Source organism: Chelonoidis abingdonii, chromosome 3 (assembly GCF_003597395.2).
Source record: "Chelonoidis abingdonii isolate Lonesome George chromosome 3, CheloAbing_2.0, whole genome shotgun sequence".
NCBI lineage: Eukaryota > Metazoa > Chordata > Testudines > Testudinidae > Chelonoidis > Chelonoidis abingdonii.
In genome coordinates this window covers 198,112,387-198,127,971 of record NC_133771.1, presented here as the reverse complement: position 1 = coordinate 198,127,971, position 15,585 = coordinate 198,112,387, and the positions used below count along the sequence as shown (strand labels likewise).

Here is a 15,585-nt window from a genome sequence, read left to right as displayed (position 1 = left end):
GGTGAAGGACTGAATAAAATACTTTTACCCATGTTAAGTGTTCTTTCTAAATGGTTTTTAAATGTGTCACAATTTCAGTATTTGTTTCCCCATTCCCTCTCCATTTTTCCCTACAGTACACTACACTGTATCACTGTACACTATTACTGAGTCAGTAGGACAGTTACCTTACTTTGATGGACCTCACAGGATTTGTTAAAACAGGCCTTCCTCCCTGCTGTACACTTGATACCCCAGTTTGATGTAAACCTTGTTGTTTAAAAAAAAAAACTGGGAACCTGCAAACAAACCTGATGAAAGAATCTGAAGTTTGAAAGAGTTTTAATGGAGTCCAGCAAACATCCAAAAATAGTCAATTTTGATATTTGGTGTAAAGTGAGTGTTGGGAATATTCTCAGTTAAAACATACTTTCTGCTTCAACTCTTTGTGAACAACTTTTAAAAATTATGTATGCACCACTAGAGATATAGGAATGGCTGCATAAAGAAGTGTTTTAACATTAGGTCTTAACTCTGAAAACTTTCCTTCCTATCTCACTTGTTTCTGGTTCAAATCAGGTGCATACATTCTATGAAGCTGTTGGATACATGATTGGAGCACAGACTGACCAAACTGTACAGGAGCATCTGATAGAAAAATACATGTTGCTCCCTAATCAAGTGTGGGACAGCATAATTCAACAGGCAACAAAAGTAAGAGCACCATGGAAATGTTAACTTCTAAGTATTTTATGTTAAGAGATACAAACATTCAGCAGGATATTTTAATAAGGTTTAATTTTGTGCTTGATCTGGCATTGCATGGACTAATTCTGGAGGTACCTGGCCAAATATTGGGTAGTAGGATAATTGGCATGATAGTTAAAATATTGTGAAAATGGGAGAGGGAAACAAAAAGGAAGTGGTTTTTATTGTAACACTACTCCAGGTAGGAGGGTTGTCTTCTCCTCCAGCCACTGCTAATAGCTAAGCACTAAAGAGCAATCCTCCTTTTTGTGAAGGGAAGTAAGAGACCTGTTTTTCTTATGCAGATCCCTGCTGTGACAAGAACAAACTTTGTTCTCTACCTCTTATTCTGCCATTGGACCATTGTTTCTTCTCACTTTTTTTACCTTGTCATGTGTCTCTGCTCCCATTCCCCTGTCCTTATATTCTTCCTTCTTTTGAGGTTATACTTGTAGTGCTCCTCATGTTCATGATACTTCTCCAAAAAAGCAATATTGAAGTAATCCCAATTTCATCCCATTGTTGCTCTTGCCATCACTAAGTGCCATGAGCCACAGCAGCAGTATAGGGGCTGTCTCCTGCAGTGAAATAGTCTTAACACATTGATAGGGTAAATGTTTGAAATGACTGACTGAATTTTTATTTCATAAAAAATTACCAGAAGCTCAGTTTTGTTCAGTTAATGAGACTAACTTAATTACTATTCTTCAATAGAATGTTGATATTCTAAAGGATCCTGAAACAGTTAAACAGCTGGGTAGCATTCTGAAAACAAATGTAAGAGCATGTAAAGCAGTCGGACACCCCTTTGTGATACAGCTTGGAAGAATTTATTTAGATATGCTGAATGTGTACAAGTGCCTAAGTGAAAATATTTCTGCAGCTATTCAGGCTAATGGTAAGAATTTCCATGTTATTTCTAACAAAATGGAAATAATACCATCTACTCTTACTATCTTTTAATCAATAAATAACCAAGTGCTTATTGTGGGAAATAGCTTACTTAACTATATATTGGCCTTTCATATTAATAAGAGATTTATTGACCTTTATATTCAGATAAACTTCTGTCATCTCTTGATGGGAAAAGAGATGGTACTGTTAAACTATGAATAAGAAAAATTGTGGGGTTGTAAAACACAGTAAATATTTTTCTGTGGAAGTGAAAACTCATCCCATATTTTGTAATAAAACGCACACTTGAAAATGTGGCTTATTGTAGTTTCTTTAAATCAGAGCCAAGAATTCCCTTTTCATTCTTCAGTTATCCTATTTGAAAAGTGCTAATGTGTTAAGCTAATATTTTGCTGCTACGTAAGACCCTTTTTCTTCTGAATAGATGATCTGTACTGAAATTCAGGGCCTAGATTTATAAATCAAAAGTTATTGCTGGAAAGAAATTAACAGTTGCATAGCGTTTCTGTCAAACAAAAAATACAAAGATTACATATAAGGTGCTTTCTCTCAATGGAGGTGGGTTGGGGAGGTTGGTTATGGTAGTCTGGGAACAGGTCTTGCTGTCCCCTTGGTGCGCCATAGGACGTTCTAATAGAGCAATTAAAGGCTTTTCCATCTCTGCTGTACCAATCAGTGCTATCCATATGCTGGTATTTGGGATTGTATATAATCATTACATAATACAGGTAGAACTTGCACAGATGAATAGTGAGTAGAGTTGTAGTACTTGATGTTTATAGAGTTTCTGTACAATTGATCTCTGTGAAGCCTTCAATACCAGAGAGTGGTATCTTTGCTTCTGTGCAGCTCTAAAGGCCAGCAGTTCTTGCCAAGAAATGTGTAGTTATGAAGTTCAAAAGTTATTGCTAGGTACTTCTTGAAGCTCTATCTGTAGCGGTGCAGTGCTGGATTTGCAACTACTGGGTAATCCCATAGTTTTGGATCACACCTGTCTCAGGACTTAACATGGTTCTGACAAATGTCTGTAGGACTGTAAAGCAAGACCTACTCTAATTAATTGTAGATATCGTGGAGGTCCTGCAAGCTCTGGACAGATGATACAGGGAGAGGGCAACTAACTGGCCAATCATGTACATCTGCTCCTAGACAGAGTGTTTCATAGTATGTATAGGTTGGAATGTATAATGTAATAAAATCACAGCTGGAGGCTGTTTTGAGCATGTCTGCCTGCCTTTGGTAGTATACTGTAGCAGATTAACAGTTATATTGCATGGTCATAATCCCTTTGACTTGCACTTGTGACATCATATGCCATAGACAAGGCAGAAGGAAGGAGACCAAAATACTTGGGGCATTGAGTGTAAAGGAAGGGAGATTAGAACTGATGTAATATTTTCCCAATGAGAGACTACTTGGTGCATAGGATAGGCATGTACAAAGAGCGTGAGCTGCTAAATGAAGTGTAGGATTGACAACAACTTGGCATAAAACCTCTGTGTAAAAAGTCAGTTTTGTATATTCAAATATCAACAAACCCTTTTAATTGAGTTGTAATAAAATTTAAAACTTTTCAGGTGAAATGGTTACAAAACAACCTCTGATTAGAAGTATGAGGACAGTAAAAAGGGAAACTCTAAAACTAATTTCTGGTTGGGTGAGCAGGTCCAACGATCCTCAGATGGTAAGTGGATTTTTTAAGTAACTAGCAATAGTCATAAATAAGGCACTCTGGGAGAAATCTACAATCTTTACAGCAGAACAAAAATATAATTAAGACTCGCTGCTTTTGTCATAGCAACTCATTTTCAGGAGATCTGAGTAAGATTTACATAATGAAGTGATATTGCAACAATTGTATGAGCTATAGCCGAGAGGATTTAATAGATTTAATAAATGGATCTACATGATCAATGATTACTAGGGTAGAAATAATTCTAAAGGGGTCACTACTGGTTACAGGAAAAATAATATGCATGTACATATTTGGCAAGTTCCTTTTAAAAATGCATTTAGGACATAATTTATTTGTAGGTATCTAAAATAACTCATACTCTGCTACAAAGCATTAATTATGCAATTATTGTAGACAATCTTTTAGATATCTAACAATGTTCTGCTTTCTTTACCAGGTAGCTGAAAACTTTGTTCCTCCTTTGTTGGATGCAGTTCTCATTGATTACCAGAGAAATGTTCCAGCTGCTAGAGAACCTGAAGTACTCAGTACAATGGCTATCATTGTAAATAAATTGGGGGGACACATTACTGCTGAAATACCTCAGATATTTGATGCTGTTTTTGAATGCACATTAAATATGATCAATAAGGTAAGTGGTAATCTTTTGTGTTTGGGTACCTACAGTCTCCTAATATATCACATAAAACCAACCAAATAAGATATCCCAAGCAGAGAATCAGACATTCCACAAAACCTACTAGGGAGTTGGCTATTGCTACTAATTATACAGATATGACTGTGATATTATAGCATTTCCCCAAGTATACGAGCCAAGGACTATATTCACAGAGAAACTTAGGATATGTCTCTACAGCAATGTAAACCTAGGGTTGGTGGGACTTGCGTCAGCTGACCAGTGTCAGGGAACCCTGGGCTTCAGCATCTACATTGCATTTTAACCCTGAATTTTCTGACCTGTGCTTGAACCTAGGGCTCTGGCGCCCATGTTGCAGCAACAGACCCTATCCTGTAGTGCCTAGCACACCCACCACCTTGTGTCAAAATTCTAGCACTGGGAGTGTGGTGCATTATGGGAAAATGCTACTTCCCACCATGTTTCCCAACTGTGGTGGTGCTATTGATGAGATTCATGTGCCCATAAGGAGCACACGAGTACATGAACTACATAATAAGCTCCTTTGGTGGCTATCTCAATAGAATGACTGCAGTCTCAGAAGGCTTTATACTGAATTGCTATCTAGTCTCCAGCTCTAGGTTGAGTCACAACGGCAGGAAAATGCCCGTGTGCACCTGTTCTAACGATAATTAGGACATCAGTCTCCATGACTGTCAAACTATTAAAATGAAACTTTACAATTTTTAAAATGGTATGTTCAGTTAAGGTGTTTTTGGTTGGTTAGTTTATTTTGAAATAAGAGAAAATGTAGCTTTCAGAGGAAAATCACACATGCACCCCATCCTGGCTGTTGCTCGCTGTAGAGTGATGAAGTGCATCCACAGGAATTGGGATGCAGTGTCCTCCAGCACCCTCCCAGGGATTCCTTATTCCTGCCCCTGCCACATTCTGGGAGACAGGGATAATGGATCCCTGGAAGGCTGGGGAAAGTTTTTTTTGTCTGGCTCCCAGTCACTGCCTTCATAATGCATGCTGCCTGGGCACCAGGAGCAAGGGACAGAGAACGGACTCAGACCAAGCGGCTGTCCTGCAGGGAGGGGTGGCAGCAAAGCTCCTGGCTCAACACGGCCAGGGGAGGGCTAAATCCCAACATCCTGGCAGCCAGAAGCTGCCTCCTGCCTGTCACCTTTGCTCCCTGCAAGCTCCACACAGCAGTGAGAAGGAGCCAGAGTAAGAACTGCCACCACTGAGAGAAGAGCAGGAACAGGATACACGCTCAGCTAGGCAGTAATGGTGCAGCCATTCCGCTGGCTGTTTGCAGTGCTCCCACTCTGCTGCTGGGAACTCTGGGATACGTCTGGAGGACTTCTGGGAGCCAAGTAAAGCCAGGGCCATGTGCACACAGGAAAGTAATAGGCCTGGCCCCTAGGTTCTCCCTCCAGTCTTGCAAGGTCCTGGGATCCTAGGTTCAAGCCCTAGGTTAGCACTATTGATGTGTGAGTGCAAGGGGGGAGTTAGGCTAGAGCCTGGGTTCAAGCCCAGGCTTACATTGCTGTATAGACTTACCCTTAGGTATGATGCTGAGTGTCCTCATGCATCACTTTTAGGTGCCTAGAAAATCACTGGTATTCACAAAGCCTGAGTTAGGTGGCTTCGCTCCCTTTTCAATGAATGGGGAGAGAGAGGCCCCTGAGAATGGGATTCACAAAAGCCAGGAGGCGCCTCCTAAGGTAGCTAGTGGGAGGTGTTAAGCTGAGGGATATGTACTTAGCCTCACCCCAGTTGGAGATAGGTGCCTGGGTCCAGGCTGTGGTGAGGCACCTCCCTCTTCTTGGGATTCTCAGCTGCAGACCCTCTCTTGGTGTTAGGTGCCTGTGCTGTTTTTGTAAGCGGGGGGAGTGCCTCCCTCAATTGCAGGGGTCAAAACCTTTCAGAAGTGCTGCGCCGAGTTTCCATTTATTCACTCTAATTTAAGGTTTCACGTGCCAGTCATACATTTTTAAAGTTTTCAGAAGGTCTCTTTCTATAAGTCTATAATGTATAACTAAACTATTGTTGTATGTAAAGTAAATAAAGTTTTTGAAGTGTTTAAGAAGCTTCATCTAAAATTAAATTAAAATGCAGAGTCCCCTGGACTGGTGGCCAGGATCTGGGCAGTGTGAGTGCTACTGAAAGTCAGCTCGCGTGCCGCCTTCGGCACAAGTGCCATAGGTTGCCTACCATTGGTCTATAGCCTGGTGATTAGAGTACTCGAGAGGAAGGGAGACCTAGGACCAGTTCTCTTGCTCCACAGTGGAACACTGTCATCAGGAGAGACTAAAGAAGCCCCTATATCGGAATACCTTATTGCCTAGTGGCTAGATCACTCACTTAAGCGGCAATTCTTGTTCAAATCCCTTCTCCCTGTCAGTGGGGGGAGAGTGTGACTTGAACCAGTGGTGTCTCACATCTCTGGTGAGTACCAATGGGCTAAAAGTTATGAGGGAGGGTCTCCTTTTCCCAGCTACTGGCTGTTTTTATGCAAGCTCGCCTATAGGGATTCAATGTAGTAAATTAGGGCTGAGCACGCTTATTGGATCGGGCCCCAGAGAGAAGCTAAGTTGAGGAACACTTACTTTCTCCCAGTTTGTGCATTTCTCTGAGTCTTAGGCATCCAGACTTCTAGCATGAGGCTATACAACACATGCTCAGGGGCAGAAACATAGACACTTAGGGAATATTTGCTGCAATAATTCACGTGCCAAATGATTTCAGGTGCCTGCAGGGTTCAGAGGCCATTAACTGGGGTTTTGTGAATCAGTGGGGCCTGATTCTGGGATTTAAGGGCATAAGTGCTTTTGTGAATCCAGCCCCAAATGTCAACACATTGGGGTTCTCATCTGACCTACATCTGAATAGTGTCTTGTGGACCACCTCCATCCATCCTTTTTGAAATTATTTAACATTCCTGTAGCAATTGCAGCAAGTGCTTATGTGGTAAAGAAATTGGGAAAGTATTGATTTTATTTTAAGTCCCTAATGAGCTTACTTTTTTTTTTTTAACATAATGTGGATTTACGCATCTCACTTTTAGCCTCCCAAGACTGAAATTTTTGATTAATGATCTGGCTCTTTGAAAGGGAACCTGCAATTAAGAGCTTATGCGTCTGTACAGTAGGAAGCTAGTAGGAGTCAGCCTTGTGACATTTTAGGTTCCTGTAGATCACAGTTGGGAACCACGGCATTAAACTTCCAGAGACTTCTAAATAAGAACTGCTTGTTAGTCCTCCATTTTTGGAAGCTAAGAAAAACAACTTATCCTTAGAGTAGTTATATGGTAAAATACGTTGTGTGATTAAATCCTTATGGTATAACCTGTAGTGATATGTACATAATTTCATAACATTTGAAGTGTCAGAGTGAGAAGCACTATTAGAAAGATAGTATACAAAGGAAGAAATGGCCAGAAATAATTCCCAGAATGTCAACACCAGAGTTGGTGCTGTTTCAGAGCCATACATCAGGTTACCTTTGTGGATTGTGACAAGACTTACGTTACTAATGAAAACTTCTTGTCAAAAGTAACTAAGGTTTTGATACTCATAGAACTGGAATATTGTCCCAGCTCTTCCTTCAGCTGTCAGGTGCATAAGACTCCAGTCATAATTTTGTAATGACTAGCCGTCATGGTATATTTCCCCAATCTGAACCTTAGAGTCCAAAAAATGGGGTACCAGCATGAATTTCTCTAAGCTTAATTACCAGCTTAGCTCTGATAAGCTGCCACCAGTCAGGACTTGGTGTGCCTGATAAACTCTGGTCTCCCCAAAACCTTCCCTGGGGACCCCAAGACCCAAATTCCTTGAGTCTCACAACAAAGGGGAAGAAACCATTTCCCTTCCCCTTCCTTTCTTCCTCCCAGATCTTTCCTGCCCTGGGTACGCCAGGAGAGCACCATGATTCAAACTCCTTGAATCACAACACAGAGAAATCAAGTTTTTTCTCCCCCCGCCCCCAGGCTTTTCCTCTCTGGGTTATCCTGGAGAGATAGACAGATTCAAGCTCCGTGAATCTAAAACACAGAGGAAATTCACATTTCCTCCCCCACTCCTCCTTCTCCCTTCTTCCCACCAATTCCCTGGTGAGTACAGACTCAGTTTGTTTGGCTTAACAAGGGGAAAATTTTAATCAGGTCTTAAAGAAAAAAACATTTAATAAAAGAAAGGAGAATAAAGATAATCATTGTAAATTCAAGATGGAATATTACAGGGTCTTTCAGCTTATAGAAACTGGAGAAAAGCCTCCTCCCTCAGAAATACAATTTAAAATACTTCCAGCCAAATACACATTAAAACTCTACCAGCCAGATACACATTTGCAAATAAAGAAAACCAATTAAAAAGACTAAACAGCTTTTCTACTTGCACTTACTATGATAGAAAATTAGAGCCTGTAGTACGTCCAGTCACTCTCAGATCCCAGAGAGAACAACAGACAAAGAAGAGAACACGCAAACAAAGACTTCCTTCCACTGAGATTTGAAAGTATCTTGTCACATGATTGGTTTTCTGATTAGGTGTTGCAGGTCACTGTTTGTTAAACCCTTTACAGGTGAAAGAGACATTAACCCTTAGCTCTCTGTTTATGGCACTAGCCCTTGAATCTTTTTGTGAAAAGTGATACCCCATTGTGAGAAAATACAGTAATTCATTGTATGAGCCACAGATTGTTAACCTGCTCCTAGGAGTCTTGTTTATTTAGTAGCTTATAAATGCTAGAGAGCTTTTTTCTAAGAGGAAAAACATACTTTGGAGTCATGCTATCCTCAGACCTGTTTCTAGAATATTGCCTGAACATTTCTCTAATTTTTTTAAAATTATAATTGTGTTTATCATGTTCTTACAAACTGTTCCAAAGTCCTTTTATTCTCCTTTATGGTTTTCATACTTCTCTAAATATGCAGGAAAAGGTTGTGTAGTTTGGAGTTAACAATTAGGCCTAAATGGCTGTCCCCTTTTTTCCACCCTTGCTATCCTGATAAGCAAAAAGAAGAAGAAAAAAGTTTCCCTGAATTTATCTTGTGGGAGGAAGTGTGGGAAGGGGTACAGTTTTCAAACCCTGTAGAGCCTGAGCATCAGTGTAATCAGGTTCCATCCACGCAGAATCCAGAGCACCTTGGAAGAGGGTCCGATCCTTTCTACTCTGGTCTTCCCAATGGCATTTACCACTGGTTTCCTCCTGCACCCTTCCCCTTGTTTTCATGCATACTAGTGAACAGTGTAGCTTCCACCAGATTTGAAGGGAGCATGTTATGTAAAGTAACTGTCTTGTGGCTACACCAAACGTAACCTCACAAAATAGTAGTGGTTGTACAGTGGGACTCCAGTGGGCTCCTGGTGCTGTAAGGCAAGCATATTGTGAAACTACTCTTTCCCCTTCTGCTGCATCTTTTCTACCCCTTTTCTGTGCTGCAAAGTGTCTGACTCCTGTCTTTTACTGTTGTGTCCCAGCTTAAGTGGTATGTGAATGGCTTGCAGAGTTCTTGCATGTTAACTAGAAGAACTCTGGCTTGACTGATTCAATTTGATAATCTTATGTTCTGATGAGTTAATCAGATTTTAAGTCAAAGCGTTGCAGTGAGTCCATATACTGTCCTGAAATTGTTAATATTTCCTTTTATAATAATTTTTTAAAAGGAAACAGGCTGTCCTGGATTGGAAAGCTGCTGCTCATTCTGCTACTAGGTCAGACTTTTGTTATGATGATAGCTGGTGGTGTGTACTATAGCTGCTTCATTATGTATTTCTCTTTGTAGGACTTCGAAGAGTATCCTGAACATAGAACAAACTTTTTCTTGCTCCTCCAAGCAGTAAATTCTCATTGCTTTCCAGCATTCCTGGCCATTCCACCTGCACAGTTCAAACTTGTTTTGGATTCTATTATTTGGGCTTTCAAACACACAATGAGAAATGTTGCAGATACAGGTGAATAGAATTTATCTGTATTTTTAAACTTATAAACTTGAATATAGCCAGTTAATAGGTCTGAATTTTATATTTTGAGGGAGTATGTGATATGTAGATCAACTTAAGGAAATATATATTTGTGGAGGTGGTCTTGCTGTATTTTATCAGTATTTTCCATTAGTCATTATTTTCACAGGCTTCTGCTGTCTGTCCAAGTGTATAAAGCTAGAATATTTGAATGCAAGTTGTGTCCTACAGCCAGGAGAGGGTACCTGTTGCTGTTGCTCCCCTTGATGGCTTCCTTTCCTGTAGCTCAAAACCTCCCCACCCTTCAACAAGAAGGAAACCCCAATAGGAGGCATCCATATTGGGACTAGAAAGGAGTTCCTCAGAGAGGGGGAGATGCCTGGAGATGCTGGTGCAGGCCATCCGAGTGTCTTCAAATACACTGGAAGACTAACAGACCTTAGACTTCTCCCTCATTTTAGGCAATGCAGCCTGTTGTATAGAGATAGAGGCAAGGTCTGATGAGGTTATCTGTTTTTAAATAAGTATCTAAGTATAGGATTGTTCTCCAAATTGTTGCCGAACAGTAGTGATGGAGGGGGCTTGGTGTTTGCCATTTTTTGTTATGTTAATGATGGTGGTTGGTAGTAGAGCTGACTGGGAAACTAAATTTCAGTTCTGCAAAAACTACTTAATTTTCAGAAATTTTATCATCATCCCAAATGGGAACGAAAAGCCAAAAACTTAGAAAAAATTTGCAGAACTGAATTCATATAATGTTTTGTTTTGGAAGAGCAAAATGTGGGGATTCCAAAATGAAATATGCTGTCTGAGGACCCCATCTGTCTGTCTGGTCACTGCAGCAGAACCAGGGACCCTGAAAAGTCATGGCTGCTGTGGATTGAAAATGACAGGAGTCTAGTCAATTTTCAGGGCAGCAGTGAACCTGACAAGAACTGTCATTTCCAGTCTTAGCTGCCATGGCTTCCAAGGTTCCTGGCTCCGCTGCAGCCTGCCATGTGGGGAGCCTGGATGCAACTAGGTCCTTGGTAGTCGAACTGACAGGGAGCCAGGGAGTGCCAGCTCAGAGTTCCAGGAGTTGAGGTTTCCAGCCTTCTTCAACCTTATGGTGAACTAAAGGGCAGCTTGAGAGTGCCAGCTGGGCCACAGCCCCCCTGGTGGTTTGCTGAGGAGCTTGGGAGCAAGGGAGAGTCAGGAATCTGTCTGGCCCCAGAAGTCGAGAAGCCAGGGGGTCCCTGACTCCAGGAAAGTGCCTGGCAGGTTGCCCAAGAGCTGTGGACTCTAGAAGCCTGGTCTCAGCAGACCATCAGATGGACTGTGGAGAAGCCAGGCAGGGAGACTGCAGGAAATCTGGATTTCTTTGGAAGTTTGACTAAATCTAACCATTTCTGCAAAACATTTAGATATCAGCAAATTCCAACAAAAATTTTTTTTAGGAATTTCTAGTCAGCTTTACTTGACCTGCTTTTATATGATTATTGCAATTAAATATACGCTATCACAGCAAAGGTATCACTTAAGTGGACGATTTTTGTTTGGTAAGGGCCTGAGGTGCTGATAATTAGTAATCATAACAAATCCACAAAAATATGGTAGCTACTTGAAGAAATTCATGGAAAATCTTTCAGTATTGATTCACATAGCTCTGTCTAGGTCAGACTTCTATTTGCACAAATCTGAACTTCTTGATTAAATGCAATTTTTTCTGGAAAGGAAAGCCAATATAAAATATTTTGGTCATTTTCACCCTTTTGCTTTTTTTCAGGTCTTCAGATACTTTATACTCTATTACAAAACGTTGCGCAAGAAGAGGCTGCTGCTCAGAGTTTTTATCAGACTTATTTCTGTGACATTCTTCAGCATATTTTTTCTGTTGTAACAGACACTTCACATACTGCTGGTAAGAATGTGCTTGAAGTTGAGGGAAACCGTACAGCAATCATTAAACAATAAAGGAATTTATTTTGAGTAACAAGTACTTTCATTTCTGTTTTACATATGCAGGTTTGACAATGCATGCATCAATTCTTGCATACATGTTAAATTTAGTAGAAGAAGGAAAAATAAGTACACCTTTAAACCCTGGAAATCCATTGAACAACCAAATGTTTATTCAGGAGTATGTTGCTAATCTTCTTAAATCTGCATTTCCTCATCTGCAAGAGTAAGTGTGCTGTGGCAGTTAAAAAAATTTTTTGAGCATGGTTCTTGTGTTTCCCGTGTACTAATTGGTATTTTTACTCTTAGTGCACAGGTTAAACTATTTGTAACAGGACTCTTCAGTTTAAATCAGGATATTCCTGCTTTCAAGGAACACCTTAGGGATTTCCTGGTCCAAATTAAGGTATGTTTGGAATGTTAGCGTAAATTTTAAATAACTGTTGAATGTGGTGTTCAAAATGGAAGAGGCTGATTCATCACTTATGAAAAGTCCATGCAACAGGTCAGCATGTTTTTTATAATTCACCATCTGAGTTGTAGTGCCATAGTCTTGACTATTGGCTACTTCATTAAGGGTGCAGAGAAATGCCTGTTGCCTTAGACTACTTAGACTGAGAGAATGGATTGATGCACCTTATGGATTTCTATGCAGCTGTGAATCTTTCTAAACTGGGAGATGTGAAGTAAGCCCATTTTTAAATAGAGGCCATATTGCAATCCTGGTTTTGGAATAGTTTCATAGTTTAAGGCCAGAAGAGACCATTAGATCTTCTAGTCTGATCCTCCTGTATATCACAGGCTATTATATTTCGCCTAACTTCCCCTATATTTAACCCAGTAACTTGGGATAGCCTAAGCATTTCAGTCCTCAGGAGCCTAAACTTCTGTTTATCCCCTAGAGTCAGGATTCCATTTTATTTCCTTTAAAAATAAAATAAAATTAAAAATAAAAGTTGGCATTCAAGAGAGAACTAAAGGAAGGAATGTCCTTCAGTAAAGTATCTTAAATAGAACTTCAATCTACATTGTAATTCTAACATTTTGATGTTGTAATGCCTACATTTCAATGGGACCCGAAAGACTGACCACTCAAAACACCTGCAGCAGCTAGTGAAAATGCAAATATCATGCAGGGTGTGACTACATTCCTTATAATGATTTAGATTTTAGTGGCAACAACTGTTGCATAAGAAAATTATTTTTTTTTAAGTTTTGGTTCTGACCGTTAAGTGTGAAATTGATTTTTCATATTTATATATAAAATGTCTGGGTTTTGGAAACTTCTCACTTTTTATTCTTGGATTTCAAAACACTTACACTGAACTAACTGAACTACTTATTTGTGTAGGAATTTGCAGGTGAAGACACGTCAGATTTATTCTTGGAAGAAAGAGAAACAGCCCTTCGACAGGCTCAGGAGGAGAAACATAAGCTTCAGATGTCTGTACCTGGCATCCTTAATCCACATGAAATTCCTGAGGAAATGTGTGATTAAAATGCATAAAACCAGTTATGCAGTTTTCTTTCTGTACAGCTGCTTTGTTGTGGTAGAAGAAAACAGCACTTGGATATTGACCAAAATGATGCCAATTTGTAAATTAAAATGTCACCTAGTGGCCCTTTTTCTTATGTGTTTTTTGTATAAGAAATTTTCTGTGAAATATCCTTCCATTGTTTAAGCTTTTGTTTTGGTCATCTTTATTTAGATTTGCATGAAGTTGAGAATTAAGGCATTTTAAAAGAAAATACTTCATGCCCATTTTGTGGCTACGGGGAAAAGAGAGGTAAAACATACCTTGTTAAGTCTATTTCAGAATTACACATTTTTCCTGTGAGAGTACCAATTTTTAATGAGGGGATCATTTTCTTTCTAACCTGCCCTGCAGTCTAGAAGAAAAGATAATGAGTAAAACATACTGAGTTGATTGTTAAGCAGAGGAGTATAATGCTGCATTACCTGAACAGTTAGCAGCTTTCGGACTGAATGGTAAGGCTAGGCTACATGTATTTGCAAGTAATATGACAAGTTTGCAGCAAGATCATGTGCATATCATCCCACTGTAAAGCAACTTCAAAAGAGTATGGGAACACAGTACAGTTAGTTATTTTTACACAGTTCTTTTGTTTTTGTGTGTGTGCTGTCGCTTTGTCGACAACAGCTTTTTGTTTTCCTCAATGAGGAGTGTTGCTCATTTGTGAGCCTTCATTAACTCGAAGTGAAATGGTTAAAATATTTATCCTGTTAGAATAGGCTGCATCTTTTTAACAACTCATAAAAAGAGAACTCTGGCTTTTGAGATGACTTATACTAATTTACATTGTTTACCATGCTGTAGTGCTTTAAGAACACTACCTAAAAGCAAAATAAAATTGGTTTACATTTATTTTCCTTCTTTTGGCTTATCTTTTATTGGATAAAAATGCAGTGATCACATTGATGTTTGTATAGAAAAAAAGAATCCCATAAGAGGTAGATGAATATCAGGCTAGATAAATGCTCCTGTAACTTCAATGACAAACTTTAACCTGCAAGAGCTCTTCAAGAAGAGCTTACACTTACGTTTTTCAGTTCAAAAATTCAAAATGAGATGCCTGATTTTGTGACTAGGCTAGCATCAGCAGGTCTGAGCAATATCTAAACTACAAATATAGGTGAAAAATAGTTATGCCTTTCAAAGGTATATAAAGTAGTGAGACCAAAGACTGACACTTTGATTTGACATCCTAGCTTCCCCTCTCTAGCATTTCTCCTTTGCCATCTAACAAAGGAATATATGTCAGTCCAAACTATTGATGTTTTGATTCTTGCAACAGCTTGCATTCCTCTGGTCTGCAGTCTTAGGACTGTCACAATATACTAAAATACAACATTCATGTAAAGTTGTAAAGGGAATGAGGTTAGTTGATTAGTGTGATCCTTTTTTATATAAAATTTGAATACTGTAGTTACTTTTTTATATTGTTCATTTATTCTCAAATCAAATTAAAGTTCATTAGTCAGCAAGTGTCTACGTAGAACATATTCAATCAAAATGTTTGTGGGTGTGGGCATTTTCCCCACAGTTGTGCTTAAGCACATCTCTGCTTGCTTGATTCCTTTGCCTAGTACAAATAAAGGCAGATCCATACCTGTCTGCAGAACATTTGGCAGCACAAATGCTGTCAACCTGAGCCTTTAATGCTGGAGGGGAGCAATACCAAGATCAGTCAGTATTCAGTGATTTTCAAACCTCTTGTGTCCTGGAACATGATATAACTTTGTTAGGTTGCGCCGTAAGACTCTCAGCTCCATAGTGGCTGTAGTGCAGCTATTGCACTCCCCCTTTATGCGGACATTTCTTCAGAGAAGGGGCTACATTAATATCCATAATGCGTGTAATTTTGTCACCCACTAATTGAGCATATGCTGCAACAAGCAGATAAAATATTTCAGTTTCTAAATAGAAGTAATGATGTAGAGGAATCAAAGGTAAAGCTTATTTGAAATGGATAAGTTGAACTACTTGTACATATTCTGTTCTGAGTCGGTTGTAATTTAAGAGCGAACTCATTGAAGACCTATGTGCAGCAGAAATCAAATAGACAAAATACAATCTATTAAAATGGAGAGAATTCAGAAAGTATTCTGTAAAGTGATTGTATCACATGAATGCCCCATTCTTCTGGTCAACAAAGAGCAGAAATAAGAAGGGTCATGAAACTAGATGGAGTAAGAA

At 39.5% G+C, this 15,585-nt stretch overlaps 1 protein-coding gene across 2 annotated transcripts in view; it reads left to right on the top strand.

Annotated features, from left to right (window-relative positions):
- Nucleotides 1-14,253, top strand: part of XPO1 (exportin 1) — a 77,936-nt gene extending 63,683 nt beyond the window's left edge. For both annotated transcript variants that reach the window (XM_032790473.2, XM_075064438.1), the window contains 9 exons: nucleotides 559-693; nucleotides 1,441-1,624; nucleotides 3,219-3,325; nucleotides 3,774-3,968; nucleotides 9,751-9,919; nucleotides 11,694-11,828; nucleotides 11,933-12,092; nucleotides 12,176-12,272; nucleotides 13,218-14,253. In XM_032790473.2, coding sequence (XP_032646364.1) covers nucleotides 559-693; nucleotides 1,441-1,624; nucleotides 3,219-3,325; nucleotides 3,774-3,968; nucleotides 9,751-9,919; nucleotides 11,694-11,828; nucleotides 11,933-12,092; nucleotides 12,176-12,272; nucleotides 13,218-13,364 — 1,329 coding nt within the window. In that variant the 3' untranslated portion in view covers nucleotides 13,365-14,253. The remainder of the gene's footprint in view (nucleotides 1-558; nucleotides 694-1,440; nucleotides 1,625-3,218; nucleotides 3,326-3,773; nucleotides 3,969-9,750; nucleotides 9,920-11,693; nucleotides 11,829-11,932; nucleotides 12,093-12,175; nucleotides 12,273-13,217) is intronic.
- Nucleotides 14,254-15,585: the final 1,332 nt, after the last annotated feature.